The sequence below is a fragment of the Phyllostomus discolor genome, chromosome 9, assembly GCF_004126475.2.
Source record: "Phyllostomus discolor isolate MPI-MPIP mPhyDis1 chromosome 9, mPhyDis1.pri.v3, whole genome shotgun sequence".
NCBI classification, from domain to species: domain Eukaryota; kingdom Metazoa; phylum Chordata; class Mammalia; order Chiroptera; family Phyllostomidae; genus Phyllostomus; species Phyllostomus discolor.
The window spans coordinates 37,552,357-37,569,261 of record NC_040911.2 but is presented as its reverse complement, the minus strand read 5'-3'; the positions used below and the strand labels follow the sequence as shown (position 1 = coordinate 37,569,261).

Sequence of the window (16,905 nt, the reverse complement as noted above, 5' to 3'; positions counted from 1 at the left end):
GGACACTGGAACTGGCCAGGGGCTAGGATCAGAGGTGCAAGTCACTGATCTCTGCTCACAAATGGCTTTATGGCCCAGTGGAATAAGTCATGTTGAGGCATCCAAGTTATTATAGGTGCTAGAGTAGGAACGCAGATGGTGGTGGTGAGAGCAGAGAATGGTCTATTCTCCCTGAGGAAGGTGGCCAAGGATGGCCTCCAAGAGCAGGAATTCTTGGGAAGAGTTTTGGAAGATGAGTAGGGGCCTGGGTGGTAAGTGTCCCAGGCAGACAGGGTGGTGAGTCAAAGACGCGGAGGTGCTGCACAGCATCTGGGAACAATCTTTACCTTGGAAAGGCTGGATGAAGGGTGTGAGGAGAGGGCAGGAGGTGCTGTAAGGCAGGTAGTCAGGGCCACACCCTGAAGAAGCTGCTGTTGCACTTGCTAACAGAGTGTACACTTTATCCTGGTGGGCATGGCAAAGTAGAGCAAGGGTCTTAAGATGGGGCAAGACTACCCGTTTTGCGTTTTAGACAGGTCCTGTGGCAGCCTGGGGGAGAATGGACTAAGGACTGGAACCAGGTAAGACTGGTGTCTACAAGGCTAAGGAGACCACTGCAGAGACAGAGCAAGAGATGAGGGCCCAAGCTGAGGCAACAAGAGTGGGCTGGCAGGATGAGACACGAGAAATTTTAAGGAGCTAAACTGAATAGTCTTGGTCTGCGAATCCATGTGCAGGAGAGGAGGGAGAAGGAGCCTGGGTTGACTCCTAGGTTTCTGGTTTGAGTGCCTGGTTGATGTGGTGCCATTCATGAAAGTCTGAAGTAACGTGAGTGACAGGTTTCTGGAAAAATGATAAATTCAGCTTTGAACATGCTGTTCCAAGTGCCTATGGGGCATCTAGGTGGAGAGGTCTAGCAAAGACATGGGCAAGTTCTCCTATGGCACTGTGGCCCACACATTATTGGAGGGCGGGAATCTTGAGCTAATGCTAAATGCTTATCCTGGACCACCTGGTATGTTGCTTATTTGATCCTCATCACAGCTCAACGAAGTGGGCACTTGCTACTGCCCTTTTAGCCATCACACCCTTCCGCTTCCTGTGGCATTCTCCTTCTGTAGACGGCAAGGAATAGGCATGGACCCATGACCTCCTTCCTGCCCTCATTCCAAGCTCCTCTTCTGCCAAGATGCAAAGTCCCTTGACTTTCCTTCTCTTTGGGGTCTATACCCATCACGTTGCCTGGGTAACTCCAAACCTCGTCGGGTACAATATGCACGAAATCATAAATGCTGTGGAGTGGACCAGGGGCGAGCCCTTTAGTCTTTAAAGGAGATGCTGCATAAGAAAATGCTTCATACAAACTGTAAAGCACTTTACCAATCATGCTATGATTATTTAACCTCTTTCTTGATCGTTCTTGTCTCTATAAGGCCAGCGTGCCTCCTTCAGGCTTGTTGGTTGCCATATTATGGAGAACAGCAATGACAGCCAATGTTGAGACCTTGCTGTGCACCAACCAGCGTGCTAAGCACTTTTACTGCTCTGATGTGTTTAATTCCCAGAACCACCCCATCAGGAGTTATTATTACTCTCATTTTTAAGACGAGGACACTGAGGCCCAGAAATGAATTACTCACAGTCATATAGTGAGGAAGTAACAGGGCCAGGATTCAAACTCACATCTGTTTGAGTCCAGAGTCTACGGTCTTGTATCTTTAGTACCCTGTGAGAAAAACTGAACATAGGCTTCCTCATATGCCATGTTTTCTTCTCTCCCCCCCCCCCCCATTTACTGTTAGAATTGTGGCTCATAAATGCTTTCCACTAGCACATGCCCAGAAATTAGGTACTGGAAGGAAGGATAGAGGAACATAGCAGGGAAATTGTTATTTGTACAGAACTGGAATTTCAATTAAAAGCCAAGAGAGGGTAGAGCTCAAAACTATCAGTTTTAAAAAGTACAAAAAGGAAAAAGGATTCATAGGCACAGACAGCAATGTGGTGATTGTGGGGTGGAGGGAGGGAATATAAAGGTACTAAAGGGTAATGGAAGAAATACAATAAAAAATTAAAGCTGAAAAGAATGTGGGTTTCAGTTGTATCCTATTAATTCATCAAGAGAACATGAGCTTTGTTCAATAATGTATTTCTTCGATGTTAAAAGCCCCATGAAATAAGGATACAGTGACAGACTGAGAAGCCATGTGCGGAGGATGCTTTTGATGTGTTAGTGGCTATTGTAACCCACTGTCCCTTTATGCTAAGTACTTGAAAATTTCTGAATGTTCAATAATCTTTAAAGAAGCCTAAATCCTGCATTGTCAGTATTGTTATACTCCAGTAAGTGATAGGAAACTGAATAAAATGATTTGCCCCAGGCATTCTGCCTTAGAAACAGGATTATATAACACTGGAATTTCCCAATTCACAATTTGATCAAGACCATACTTAAAGTCTTTTTTAAACAAATGACCAGAATAGGCAAATCTATAGAGAGAGAAAGCAGATTAGCAGTATCTAAAGCTGGGAAGTTAGGGTAATAGAGAATGAATGCTAATGAGTATGGGACTTCTTTTTGGGGTGATTAAAATATTCTAAAACTGATTGTTCTGATGCTGGCACAACTCTGTGAATATACCAAGACTGAAATGAACACTTTAAATGGGTAAGTCATATGTATGTGATCTCCATTTCAATAAAGCTGTTTCAAAAAATGGGTTTGTAAGTAATTTTACTGTGGCTCATCCAAGTAACTTCAGCTGGTTGGTGAATTGGAGCCGATTATGAGATAATTTACATACTTTCAGAACAAGGATGAAACATTCAAGTTCCTGTACTTTCAGCCAAGGCATGCGCAATTTCTGTCACCAAGACGAAACATGGTACTGAGATGCTTTACCTGCTTGGATAGCACATGCTCAGGGAAGACCCGATGGTGTTCTTTATCCAGCAATGTCACCTCTACATGTCAGACTCACATGTCAGTCTACCACCCAACCCCCCCCGCCCCCCGCCACAATTGTGTTAAACTTTTGGCAACCTCAGCCCTTAAGAATCAGTACTCATTAGGTGAAATAGCTTTTATAAAGTAAAAAGTTGATGTAATGAAATCCATGAACGTCATTTCACAAAAAGGCTCAGATCTATATTCTGGGTTTGCTTTTACTTTACGGATAATTCTAAAGAACACGTGTCTGTTTTCCCAACCAGATGAAATTAGGAGTTTCCAATTGTGAAAGAGGAGGTTTAGGGAGGTCAACCGATTAGCAGGGAGAAATGACTGCTGACAGCATAATGGAGGAAGCGTAAAAAATAGATGCAGGGGGGTCCATGTGGTTCAGAAGCAGCAAATAGCCCTACATTTAGTGACTCTGAGTCATCAAGCAGAGCTCAATGGTGATTTATGATGCTCTATTTATTCTCCCACACACTCAGCCAGCAAGGCTGGGCCTTTTAAACAAAGGCTTTGGAGACCTAGGGCCTATGACCTAGAGTGTTCCAGGGGCCTATGAAAAATTAAACAGTTGGTTCCAAAATCAGAGCTTTTTATTTAATTAAAAAGCTACAAAATATACCATTTTGTCAACTTGTTTATAAATGCTAAAAATGGTATTCATAAAATATTGATGAAATATGAAAATAACTTGTAGGTCTGATTTTCTCATTACATGAGAATTACTATATATATAGCAATGACAGAAAAACCAAGGACAAATGTAAATTAAATATTCATGACTAAATAACTTTAAAAGCAATATTATAAAAATCCTTCCAAAAATAAAAGTCTCTATTATTATCATGGATTGTGGGTACATTTTAATATGTTTGATATGATGTGGGCTAGGGCAGGCTTAGTCCACTAAGGGACTCGGTTCCCTCCCCCTCCAGTCTTCCCTCTGTTCCTTTTGGAGCTTCATGGAAAATCAACTCCATTTAATCTAGGACAGAGTGCTTTGCTTCTTCTGTCTCCTTGTGGAAGGCTCGCCAGCACCCCTCCCTGGCAGAGACTGGACCTTCCCCCACACCAGCCCTAGGCTGGGAAACTGGGTTGGGCCCTCCTCACCAGGATTCCAGACACTGCCCTTGCAGTCAGGTGTAGGAATCACTGGTTTGTTCAACCCTCAGGCCACTCCACTCTCTCAGCCTCTGCCTCATATCACCTGGTAGGTGTTGCTGCCTGATCACTCTTTGTTCTTCACTGAAAGTTTTGGCACTTCCCTTTTTGCCTAATGCAAATTTAGACCTCATCCTGGCTTTCAACTTTACAAAACATCAAAATCCACACTCAACCTCACCTCCTTTCTTCAACTCCAATGGAAAAGGTTTTCCTTGACCTGTTTAGTATATTTCTGCAATTAATAAAGGCCTGCTTACTCTCTGTCCTCTCAGCTCAGTTAGCCCCTCTACTCCAAGCCTTCTCAGAACTCTCTGCTGTCATTTTAAAACTTTTTTTGAGCTATGAGTTATAAACTATAAAATTCATCCTTTTATAGCATGTGATTCAACAGTTTTTAGTGTGCTCTCCAGGTTTTACAACTATCACCATACTATTCCAAAAACATTTTTATCACTCCAAAGAAAAACCTTATACCTATTAACGATCATTCCCCATTTGTCCCTTCTTCCCCAGCCCCTTACAACCACTAAATCTACCTGCTGTCTCTATGGGTTTCCTTATCCTGAACATGTCATATAAATAGAATCATACAGTATGTGGCCTTTTGTGTCTGGCTTCTTTCACTTAACATGTTTCAAGTTTCTTCCATGTTGTTTTATGTCAGTACTTCAGCCTTTTTATGGGTGAACGATGATTCCACTGTATGGATACGTATCTTATGCACTGAATGCTTATGACTTTTTCCCACCAAATTCATATGTGGAAGTTCTAAACCCTAATGTGATAGTACTACAAGGTGGGGCCTTTGGGAGGCAATTCAATGCAGATTAGACCATGAGTAGAGCCCCCATGGCAGGGTTACTGCACTTAAACGAAAAGGAAGAGACACTGGAGCTTCCTGTCTCCCACCTGAGAATGTTGCGAGAAGGTGGTTGTCTGCAAGCCAGGAAGAAGGCTCTTGCCACACACCGAATCTGCCAGCAGCTTGATCTTGGACTTCCCAGCCTCCAGCACTGTGAGATATAAAATTCCTGTTTTTTTAAGCTACCCAGTTTATAGTGTTTTGTTATTGCAGACCAAGCTGACGAATATATAGTGCATTTTATCATCAGTTGATGGACATTTGGGTTGGTTCCTGGAACTATTATAAATAATATTGCTATGAACATGTGTATAAGCTTTTTGTGTGAACATATGCTTTCATTTCTCGAGTATATATCTAGGACTGAAATTGCTGGGCCATGTGATAACTCTTATGTTTAACTTTTTGAAGGACCAAATATTGCTGCATCATTTTACTTGCTGTTAGGGTTCTGATTTCTCCACATCTTTGCCAACACTTGTCATTGTCTGTCTTGGTGATTGCAGTCGCCCTAGTTGGTGCGAAGTGGTTTCTCAGTCTGGTTTTGATTGGCATTTCCCTGATGACTAATAATGCTGAGCATATTTTCAGGGCCTAATTGACCATTTGTAGATCTTCTTGGGAAAATTGTGTATTCATATCCTTTGCCCATTTTAAAACTGAGTTGTCTTTTTACTGTTGAGATGCCTATCGTCATTTAAGGATGCATAAGTCTCTACCATTTTAAAGCAAACAGACCCTTGTCCAAGTCTGCATCCCTGCTACAGCCACTGTTTCTTGCAGAATTTTTTGAAAGAATTCTCTATACTAATGGTTTCCATCTACTCTCTGTTCAAGCTATTGCAGTCTGGCTCCTGAACCCCACACTTCACTGAAAGTGCTCTCACCAAGGTCACCAGGGGCTGTTTTGTTACAAAATTCAATGGACACTTTTCGATTCTTCATTTGTTTCATTTCTCTGTGGTATTTAAGAGTCCCTCTCCAGGGTTATTAAAAAACTAGACTCTTGGCTGAATTGATGGCACAAGCTTCTGTATGTTCTCATACATCTGTGGCTGCTGCTCAGTTTTCTCAATGGGCTTCTCTAATTCTGCTCATTCTTAAGTCTTGATATTCAAGATTTTGTCCTCAATCCTCTTATTTTCCACCTTTACACACCTGTGGGTCATCATGTTCACTGCCATAGGTTCAGTTCCCACATAACACTGTCCACTCCTAAGTCTCACCTCTCTCCGGGGCCCAGACTACCTTCCCGGACTCCCAGTCTATTCAACATCTTTTCTTGGACTTCCATTAATCCTTAAACTTTACATGTCCCAACCTGAACGTTTTCTCTTCACCTCTCTGGCTTTCCCTAACTGTGTGAATAATATCAATTACTGAATTCTGTGGATTTAAATATTTTAAAGTCACTCATTTTGTCCACATCCTTCCATCATCACCACCTGTGTTCTAGTCCAGTACCATTTAACAAGATGAATCCAACATCCTCCTATTTGGTCTCCCAGCTCCACTCTCCAAACTGTAGCCAGAGATCTTTCCAACATGTAAATCTCACCATGTCACTCCTCTACTTACATGAGCTACAGTAGGAGATGGGATTACAGAGGCTTTGGAGCCAGACACACTAGAGTTTCGATTTTAACACCATTCACTTACTGGCTGCAAAACTGTTGGAGGAGCTAATCAACTTAGCCTGTTTTCATTTTCTTGACAAAAAGGGAGAGAGAGGGAGAGAGGGAGAGAGAGAGAGAGAGAGAGAGAGAGAGAGAGAGAGAGAGAGAGCGAGCGCGCGCGAGCGCGCAAGCGCGCGCCAGGAAAGTACAATCCATGGGTCTTTTGCAGATTCAGAAAATGAACAGTGACACCCTTGCATAAGAGTTGATCACATTTTAACTGCTCAGAACATTTTAACTATTATTTTTATTTAAAACTTTTCAATAGAGGGAAATCAGCTGACCTCACTTTCATCCTAAAATGTGGAGATATAACGGAATGACTTTAATAAATTCTTTCAAGACTCTTTTGGACCCTGAAGCCTGTGCTGGTGCTCAGCTTCAGCACCCAAGAAAAGTGCTCTGGCGAGGAGGAGGCAGCTGTGTGGCTGGCATTCCGCAAGGAGGTCACAGAATCCGAATCCATGCCGCAGCCTCGTCCTTCTGAGATGGGCTGCAAGATAGCGCTGACCGAGTAAGTCCCCGCCCCGCCTGTTACCCTGGCGACAGTCCCCGCCGCCCCAGTTCCCCGCGGTCTGGCTCCTCGGACCAGCAGCCGTAAGTACCGAAAGCCTTTCTAGCAAAGTGCACGCAACCAAACCACAAACCACAGGAGCCATCCCAGCCCGGTCACTTCCTCCTGTCCCAAGCCGGCACCCAAGTGGCGCCCACCCCACCCTGCAGGCTCACCCCACCCAGCGGACCCGCGCGGCGGCTCGGGCGGTCTCTGAGTGCCGGTTCCGCCGCCGCCAGTGTGTCGCCCGCCCTGGCACTCACTTCCGGAACCCTGGCGCTTACCTTGAAGGACATCTTGCCCACGTCCGAGGCCGCCCCTGCGGGACCAGCGCGCTTCCGGCTCGGGGCGCCCGCCCCAACGCTCCCGCCCCTGTTCCACCGCGTTCCGCAGAGCAGCGGCTTCCGCCGCGCCGCACCCCGAGCCGCCGTTACCGCGGCAGACAGGGCGGGGCGTGGAGGGCGGGGAGGGGTAGGGAAGGGCAGGACGCGTGTAAAGGGAGTTGCGCACACTAGCCCGCCCTCCGCGTACCTACCTCACTCACCAAACACCGCACGACCTGTGCTCTCTCCGCACAAACAGGTTCACGCACGCGTACCACTGCACACTCACGCACTCATACCCACTCCTCTCAATCCACACCCTCTCTCACACTCCAAACTGTGCACACCACACCGTGCGCTCTCCACGTTCTACACACACAACGCTATCCACAGACCTGCACTCCTCACGCACTTTCATACACCCCCCCACACCCATATTCCCGTCACATACACACTCGGCGACACACTCACACACTCGCTGACACACTCCAAACTCCACACACCGTACAATCTCCAATACCCCCGGCCCCGTCACCCGCAGGTTCACACAGAATACTCCCACACTCACCACCCCGCCCCGCCCCCCGACTGCCCGTCTTCCAAAGAGCGTGGTCTGCATTAGATGACTCTCAGACTTCATTACAGCGTGAACAGGATGAAGATGTCAATGAAACTTGAGACAAAAATTCACCCATCATCCCACCACCCTTTTAAATAGCTGTTTTCATTTTCTTTATTTCTTTCTAGTTTTTCTTTTCTTTCCTGTCTTTTTCTAAGGATCCGTTAAGTTTTTCACCCTCTTGGGGAACGATACAGGGAAGAAGTTTTTTGGTCGAACCAGTAGTAAGCGATGTCTTTCTTTTTGAAGATGAGGGGCAAATTTGAAATATACTCAGAGCCCTCCTTTTGATTCTACCTACCACCTCCTCCTCTCGGCCTTGTGCTGCACCCCTGGAGCTCTCTACTCGCTCGCACACACTGCTTGCTGCCTGCCCAGGGTTGGTTTTCGGGAAGTAAAAGTGGGAGAGTCATATATTTTTAATGAAAAAATAAATTATTTTTAATGTATAAAAGACAATAATGGCCTTTCTAGAAAATTCAAATCTAAAGTGGATGTCTCACACCTTTGCACTATAGGAATCTACTTATTTGCCCCCTCACCATTGTTTGCGCCTCCTTCCCTCTTCTCAGTTGAATTTGTAATGAATATTTAATTTGTAAGTTAAAAACCACTGCTAGAAAGAAAAGTTAATAACAGTAAAAATACCCTTTGTAGATAAATTGTATTACTTTGTATTTAAAATAAAAACTACCAACATTTGATGGAAATGTTCAGTTTTTAAATCAAGAACAACTCAAAACTCCTTCCTTGCCTTGTATCTATGGAAGACAGTTCTAAAGTTGCCACACAACATTATTAGACAAGATCAATCATTGGAGGTTTTGCTTTAATGGTTTTTTTGTTTTGTTTTTGAAAGAGAGAGACATTGATTTGTTGTTTCACTTATTTTTGCATTCACTAGTTGATTCTTGTATGCACTCAGACCTGGGACAGAATCCACAACCTTGGCATATTGGGACACTGCTCTAACCAACTGAGCTACCCTGCCAGAACCTGCTTTAATCGTTTTGATAAACAAGAAGAAGGAAGGGAAAGCATTAACATTTTGAGGGTTATCTATGTACTAGATGTTTTCTTATAAAAATGCAGTAAAGTAGGGATTATGCATATTCCATAGATTAAAAAAATACTAAGGTTCTCAGAAATGAAATGAAGTGATTTGCTAATGGGTGATGAACTAGACCTTTAATTAAGTCTGTCTGGCTTCAAAACCCACTCCCTTTCCACTACCACACTTGCTGCTCGAAGTTGTTCTTGGCACTGTGTCTCTGGCCAGGCCGCTGATGGGACTCTTGTCAAAGTCACAGGAAAGAATGCTCCTGTATACAACCCCACACACCAGGTTAAGCTCGTCCTCATTTAACAAAAAAGCTTCTAAAAGGAACAAAACCCTCATGATCACAGCCAGGCAACTCCTAAAGTGACCCACTCCCAAACCTAACAGTGGCCCACTAGGCCTAACACATGAGTTAAATTCCTGTAGCCCCACCCTTCTCACCCAACTAATTTCTCACTACCCCAACATTGTCCCCATCCTTGTCAAAGGATTCTCCTTGTTATCACCCTCCCTCCCAACCTATGGCTCTTCCTTCTCCCCTCCTCTGCCTGCCCGACCCCAAATCCTCACCCACCTGGGGTTACTCAGCTCAGGTCTCCTTCCTGCAGCCTGCCCCCCAGCCACCTCCCTCCGTGCTTGAGGAGCCCCGCCATAATTCCACTTTGCACAACATCCCTTAGTCCTTCATTCCAGAAGGCCTGGTATTGCTCTCAAAATCACTTATTTTGACTCAGCTGAGTTTAAATTCTTCAAAGCCAGACCTTGTGTCTTATGTCTTTTGTTTCCTTTAGGGGTTAGTTTATGGCTGGAGATGGTAGGTGGTTATAACATATTAAATGTCGATTTTGAAGGGTTTGTGTTCTTCATATCGAGTGGATCATAAGGCCCACCACTCCTCTCCAAGGATATCTGCAGCTCAGATGCGGAGACATCTGTTCATCTCAAATGAGGCAGTATTCATTATCACCTTGTGTTCACACTATCAGAGACTAGAATGTGTTTGGCCCTGGTTTTGTACTGTCCCAGTTTATGCTCCAACAGGACTTGCTAGACAGAACTGTGAAGTAGGTCAGGCTAGTGACTGAGCCCTCTCCCTCCTCCTCTTGTCATCAGGCACTTTCACCCCAACTACTCTGGACAACCCAGTTAACCACATTCCCTGTCTCCTTCCTACCCACATCTCCTTTGAAATTTACAGTAGACAAGGCTTCATGCAGTGAGGAGTAGAGCAAACATAGCACTGAATGATCTGCCTCAACATCCATCGCCCTTTCCCTTTCCATATCAGAACACCAATTTTGCTCAGGCATCTATCACACTCTACCTGGAGATGTGCTTCAGGGAGCCTCGCCCCCTTTTCTGCCCAAAGCTCTCTGATCTCAGCTGGTAATAGTTTCTGGATTGGGTGTGGACATGTGATAAATTCTGACCTTTGAGACAAGAGTGGAATTGTGCTGGGGGCTTTCAGAAAGATTTTCTTGCTTCTAAGAGAGATTCCAAGGAAATGGGCTATTTTGCAGGGTCTGGGACACTGTCCTCTAAGGATCTGACGCTCTCTCTGCTGTGCTATCTTGCCAGGTTTGTTCTCATGTGTTTGTTGAGTAAATGTCAGAATGAAGTTTTCTGTTCTGCACTTTCTGACCTTAGGGTTACAGAAAATATCCTTGAGGGTAAATGAATTGCTGACAGTGTGCGGAGAGGAGGGACTGGAGCACTGTATCCATGTGATATCCCTAGATTTTGCTTATTACCTTTGGTAGGCAATCTCTCTGCCTTTGTTGTCTATTCAGATATTCTTAAGGTGGAAGTTTTAGCCAAGCCAAATTAATTTTTTTCAGATGATAAACCCAGAATAGAAAAAGAACCAAAAATAAAGGAATATAACCTGTAATGCAACTTTTCAGAGTTATCAATTGATAAACATACCTTTGATCTTTTTCAAACATATAATAACATATTGGAATCCTGCAAATTTTGCTTTTTTACTAAACATGATAATGTGAGCAATTTCCTCTGGCATTAAAAATTCTTTAAAACCCCTGCTTTTAATGGCTGCATTTAAAATCGGAGCAGCCAATTTTATATAGTTTTGTAAAATTGGATATACTACACTATAACTTATTTAACCTTTCTCCTATTATAAGATCTAAGTTGTTTTTAGTTTTGCTATTAAAATTAATGCTAGAGTAATTATTTCATACCAAAATTTTATCCACACTTCTCATTATTTCTTTAGGATAAATTTCTAGAATTCTGTAACCAAAACATATAAACATTGTGAAAGCTGCTAATTTATATTTACAAATTGCTTTTCTGAATTGCTTTGCCAATTTTATAGTTCTATCCAGCCTGGTTAAATTATTATTTGTGACTTTTATGAATGCTTCCAATGACATTGTGTAGGCAGACCATACATGCACTAAGCTTTCTATTACCTACTTGCTTATTTATACCCTTGCCAGGCATTCTTTTAATGTCTTAAATAAATGCCCAACCCTACTTACTTGTCCTCCTTTCTACAGTATGAATGTCAAAACCAAGCTCTGCTAAATGACTTATACCCTAAACTTTGCATCAGAACCTGCTTCCCAGGGACTCTAGTCTACAACAGTTGTTTTCTAGCAACTGGGCAAATACCTAAGTTTAGGCTTCACTGTGTGACTTTTCTTTCACAGAAACAACTATTAGATTTTAAATGTTCAAATAAAATAAATGTTATACTCCAGGGCATACCTCAAGAGGTTTTAATGAGATCCTCAAAATAATTTAGAAATCTTAATTTCCTTTAATAACAGAAGTGTGTGTCCTACATAGTACACTCTGTGAGGACCAAGGTCTCATCAAACCAAGGAAGGTAATAATCACGTGCTTTAAGCCTCCAAGTCTTGGGTGAAACCCTGCTGTTGGCCTTGGCGCCTTCTCTACTCTGAATGCAGAGCATGGCTCAGCAGCTACAGACAGTGGCACACCTGGTGAGTAGGCCTGCTCACAAAACTTCTCATAGTTGGCTTTGTGAACCTTATGTTCAAGAGCCCCAGCAAAGGAAGAGCAGAACTATTCCAAGACACAAGTACATTACTTTTGTCCTCACATAGCCAGGTGGGATGCACGCAAGACCATGATATTTGACCTGGCTGGTGTGATACAGAGAAGACCAAGAAAAACTAGAACAACATCATCAACAGCAACAATAATACCCACTGCAAAAAAAAAATAAGAAAACAAAAACCAACCTGCCAAAAAAACTAGCGTGATTTTTGATCATCCTTAATTGTTACTCTTAGTTGAACCACAATTAGAACTCACTAGCTTATTTTATTTGACATGGAAACTAGGACAAGCTAGCATAAGCTGAAAGAATTGTGAAATATTACCAAGCATGTTTCAAAAGCACTATGTGTCAATGGTTGATATCCATCAAATAAATCCATCCACATTTGTATTCCCAGAACCTTTCATGGTTTCTAGCACATAATAAGCTGTATTGATGAGTCATTAAGAGCAGGATCTTGGATCTCTTATTAACTTCTTAATCTTGGAAAAGTTGTTGGGTTGGATTGTAAGAAACTGCCAATTTTCTAGGTCAAAATCATATGAACTTGTCATTTGAACAGATCAAAATTAAGCAAATATTAGCAATTTTATATGATTCAAACTAATATTTAATTTTTCTAAACTTTGTTTTCCTAATCTGTAAAATGGAGATAATATAATCTTCCTCACTGAGTTGTTGTGATGATTAAATTAACTTAATGTGTATAAAACATTTAACATTGTGTTTGACACAAGCAATTGCCCATTAAATATTAGCTTTCATTGTTATTATCATTGCTGTTATTATGTACAAAATGTTAACTGAATGAATTAGTGAATGCATGAATAGAAAAGTTTATAATTAATGCTATTTCTTAACCTATTGAATGGGAGAAAATATGTGCAAATCATATATCTGATAAAGAGCGAATATTCAAAATATAAAAGGAACTCATATAACTCAGAAAAAAACAAATAATCTGATTAAAAAATGAGCAGGAGGTCTGGATAGACATTTTCCAAAGAAGACATACAGATGGCCAACAGATACATGAAGAGAGGCTCAACATAGCTCATCATGAGGGAAATGAAATCAAAACGACAATGAGATATCACGTCACACCTGTTAGAATGGCTATTTCACTAAGACAAGAAATAAAAACTGTTAAGGAGAAAAGAGAACCCTTGTGCACTCTTGGTGGAAATGTAAATTTGTGCAGCCACTATGAAAAGCAGTATGGACGATACTCAAAAAATTAAAAATAAAGCTACTATCTGATCCAGCAACTCCACTTCTGGGTATTTATATGAAGAGAATGAAAACACTAATTTGAAAAGTAGTATGCGGCCCTATAATTATTGAAGCATTCTTTGCAATAGCTGAGGCATGGAAACAAACTGCATGTTCATTGATGGGTGGTGAATGGGTAAAGAGCATGTGGTATATATGGACACTTAAAGAAGTATTATTTATCCATAAAAAAGATAAAATCTTGCCATTTGAAATGACATGGATAGCATTTAAGGGCATTATGCCAAGTGAAATAAGACAGGAAAAGATAAATATAGTACACTCTCACTTACTTGTAAAGTCTAAAAAACAAAACAAAATAAAAAAAAAACAAGCTTATCAATACAGACAAAAGATTGGTGGCTACCTGAGGTGGAGGGTAGGAGATGGTCAAAATGGGAGCCAAAGGCACACATTTCCAGTTTATAGGATGAGTAAGGCATGGGGCTATAATGCACAGTATGGAGACTATATTTAATATATGGCAGTGTCTATTTGAAAGTAGCTAGGAGAATAAAGCTTATCAAGTTCTTATCAGATGAAAAAATTGTAACCATGTATGGTGATGACTGTTAACTGGACTTAATGTGGTGATGATTTTGCAATACATATAAACATCAAATCATTGGATTATACACCTGAAACTAATGCAATGTTATATTAATTATTTCTCATAAAAATTCCATTATTACTATGATGAAAATAATTTTTAAAATTTTGAATCTGATATTAAAGGGTGACAAAGAAGCTATTGGTATGCTGTATCTACCTCGCACGGTCTCTTAGTTGCAATTAGTGTATTGTAAATACCACTGTTGATTCCGTCGTTTCCTCTGATACCTAGATCTATTCCTTAAAAGAATCCTCCCTTGACAATATATTCTTCTTTATCATGTCTTCTGAAAAGAATGTTCTTTAGGAGCAAATTTGCTAAATTTTTTCTATTGTTCATTGATGAGTTGATTACAGATGTGTATATACTCTGCTTGCTTATGGAAGTGCTCTGTCTCTTTTTCCAGGTAGGGCATTCCATTGTGGCCCCCAGGTGGAGTACCCTAGCCCTTGGAGTCACGTTTGTGCTTGGCTTTGTGCAAAGATTCCACAGTACCCACTTTCCCCAAGGAGCAGGAGGACCACACTGACATACAGGAACTTCACATAATGGCTCAACTTTCCCCCAAGTAGCTAATAGCTATCCAGACCTCCTTCATTCTTTGCTTGTTGGTACACACTAGTAATTTTGCTTTTATTAACCATTATAGCGATTTAACAAAATGTTAGCTTCCCTTCATTCTGTGATCAGGGTCAGTGATGTTCTCTTGGGGGCCAGTTGCCTTTGGCACTGCTCCATCAAATGCTTTGTGGTTTAAAACTTGCCATGATGAACTCTGAGCAATACATGGCGGGATTTCTGGGAGACTCATCTTCCATCCAGTGGTCTAAGCACCTCAGTAGAAACGGCAGCCCCAGGAGTCTTCATCTCCCAGCCAGTTGTCTAGATCTGGCCCCAAGTGTTTGTTTTTCACTAGAATGTTTAGCATTGTTGTGTAACTCTCTCAGCTTCTTCAGCTTCTAACATTTGTTTAAAGAGAGTTGAATTAGTAATTGGAAAGCACCCTATCACTAATCTGGCCCTTGGGCATAAAAGCATCTGTTATGGATGGGCCCAGGAGAGGTGCACCCTAACTGAAGCTACTTTTAGCATTCCACCAAGGCTCTGAAATACCCATGCAAGAGCATTACCTTTGAATGTACTGAGGGTCCTGGATGCTGACCAGCTGACATCTCAGCCCTCACATGTTATATCAAGTGGCTAAACCCATAAGGAGCAAACATGTAGCAGACACACAAAGACTCAGTTCTAAATTATTTGTGAAGTTGACACTTGTTTTGCTAATCTTTACTGACCAAAAATCATGTAAAAGAAGCCAAAAAAGCTGTGTTTAGTCCTTGGGGAAAATAGACTAGAAGACTCTCATGCTATGGAAATTCTCTCACAGCCTTATATGGGAGCAGGAGTGAACTTCAAATTTAATTTTGTTTGTGGAGAAAACAGACTCCCTCCTTCCACAGTTAAAAATGCAGAATAGAACATTTTTTGTTAGTATTTGCCTTTTGGGGCCCTTGTTTGACATTATGTTGTAATGTGCCAAACTGTGTCATAAAAACTGCTAATACCAAGTGTGGGAAGAGTCTCATTCTTTCAGCAAGGGTTCCTCGGTGGGCTTCTTACAGCTCAGAGGAAGGATGGGAGCAAGGGTTATAGGAACTTCAGGGAGACTGAACATCAGACCATGAGCCACATGGAGTCAGATACCATGTTTACATCATTCTCTTTGCAGCCCCAATGCTAAGTCCTGCCTCTAGCACATAATAGGTACTCACTGAGTATTTTTAAATGAATGAATGAATTCTCAGATAATCTGAGGACACGTGAGCTTCTCAGTTATGGGACCAAAGCTTCTGATGCTTTTTTCTCTAATGTGATTTGGAGTTTATGTATGGTTCTTATTGAGGAGTCTAAGACATGTAGCTTGTAAAACAGGCTCTCCAGCAGGCAACGATAAAGTACGTCATCCTGTTTTTGCATGACAGCTAGTGCCTGGTAGGACAGCCGTCATGGCATCAGTTAGTAAAGCCATCCCACCCCTCACCCAAAAGAACTCTCGTTACTAGTTCCCAGTATGGGGCTGGAAGGTGCCTGAGGAACTAGAATGTTATTGCTAATGGGCCATGACTCCATTTTTGTGTATATCTGTGTGTATTTTAAATTAACTGATACCTTGTGTATGTATATGTATGTTGTGTGTGTAGGGAGGTGATGCTCTGGAGTTTTGATGCTCCTCTTTTTGAAACAAGAGGCCTTATGCTTATACAGGATGCCCCCACCCCCACTCTCTGTACCTCCTGAAGTGCAACTCAAATCAAACCAAGGGCACAGCCTTTCATAGGTTACTGCTGGCTTTGATGCCTTTTATACAGGTGTAGGAATCCCAGTTCCCCCAGCAAGTGGAATGGAGCTGAAGAAGGAACCATAAACAAGTGGAAGAGTATGGGGGAGAAAGCCAAGTGACTTCTTTGGAAAGAGAAATGTCGGCAGAAGCTCCCAGAAGAGCCACAATCAAACATGGTTTCTAGAAAAAATTGTTCTTATAGCATCTGCCTTCAGTCTGGTTGCCAGGATTCTGACACCATGGGGATGTGCCAATCCCAGGATGGGTCCAATGCCTTGAGTAATTCCATCAGGCTCGCTGTGGGGCATCCAGAACGCTCCTGAGGGAAACTGAAGAAGCCAGGATGCTGGTCCAATGTTCTAGGGGCCTCACAGCAGACAGGGGGCGATGGGCAAGGCAGACTAGCTGACCCGAGGGTCTTAGGTCAGTGGAAGC

The 16,905-nt window shown here is 42.2% G+C and overlaps 1 protein-coding gene across 1 annotated transcript in view; it reads right to left on the bottom strand.

The window, feature by feature from the left end:
- Positions 1-8,153, bottom strand: part of ANKRD29 (ankyrin repeat domain 29) — a 50,390-nt gene extending 42,237 nt beyond the window's left edge. Inside the window, exons 1-2 of the mRNA XM_028524153.2 lie at positions 8,017-8,153; positions 7,475-7,721 (exon numbers count right to left, since the gene is read on the bottom strand). Of these exons, the coding sequence (XP_028379954.2) occupies positions 7,475-7,721; positions 8,017-8,153 (384 nt within the window). The remainder of the gene's footprint in view (positions 1-7,474; positions 7,722-8,016) is intronic.
- Between the last annotated feature and the right edge of the window lie 8,752 nt (positions 8,154-16,905).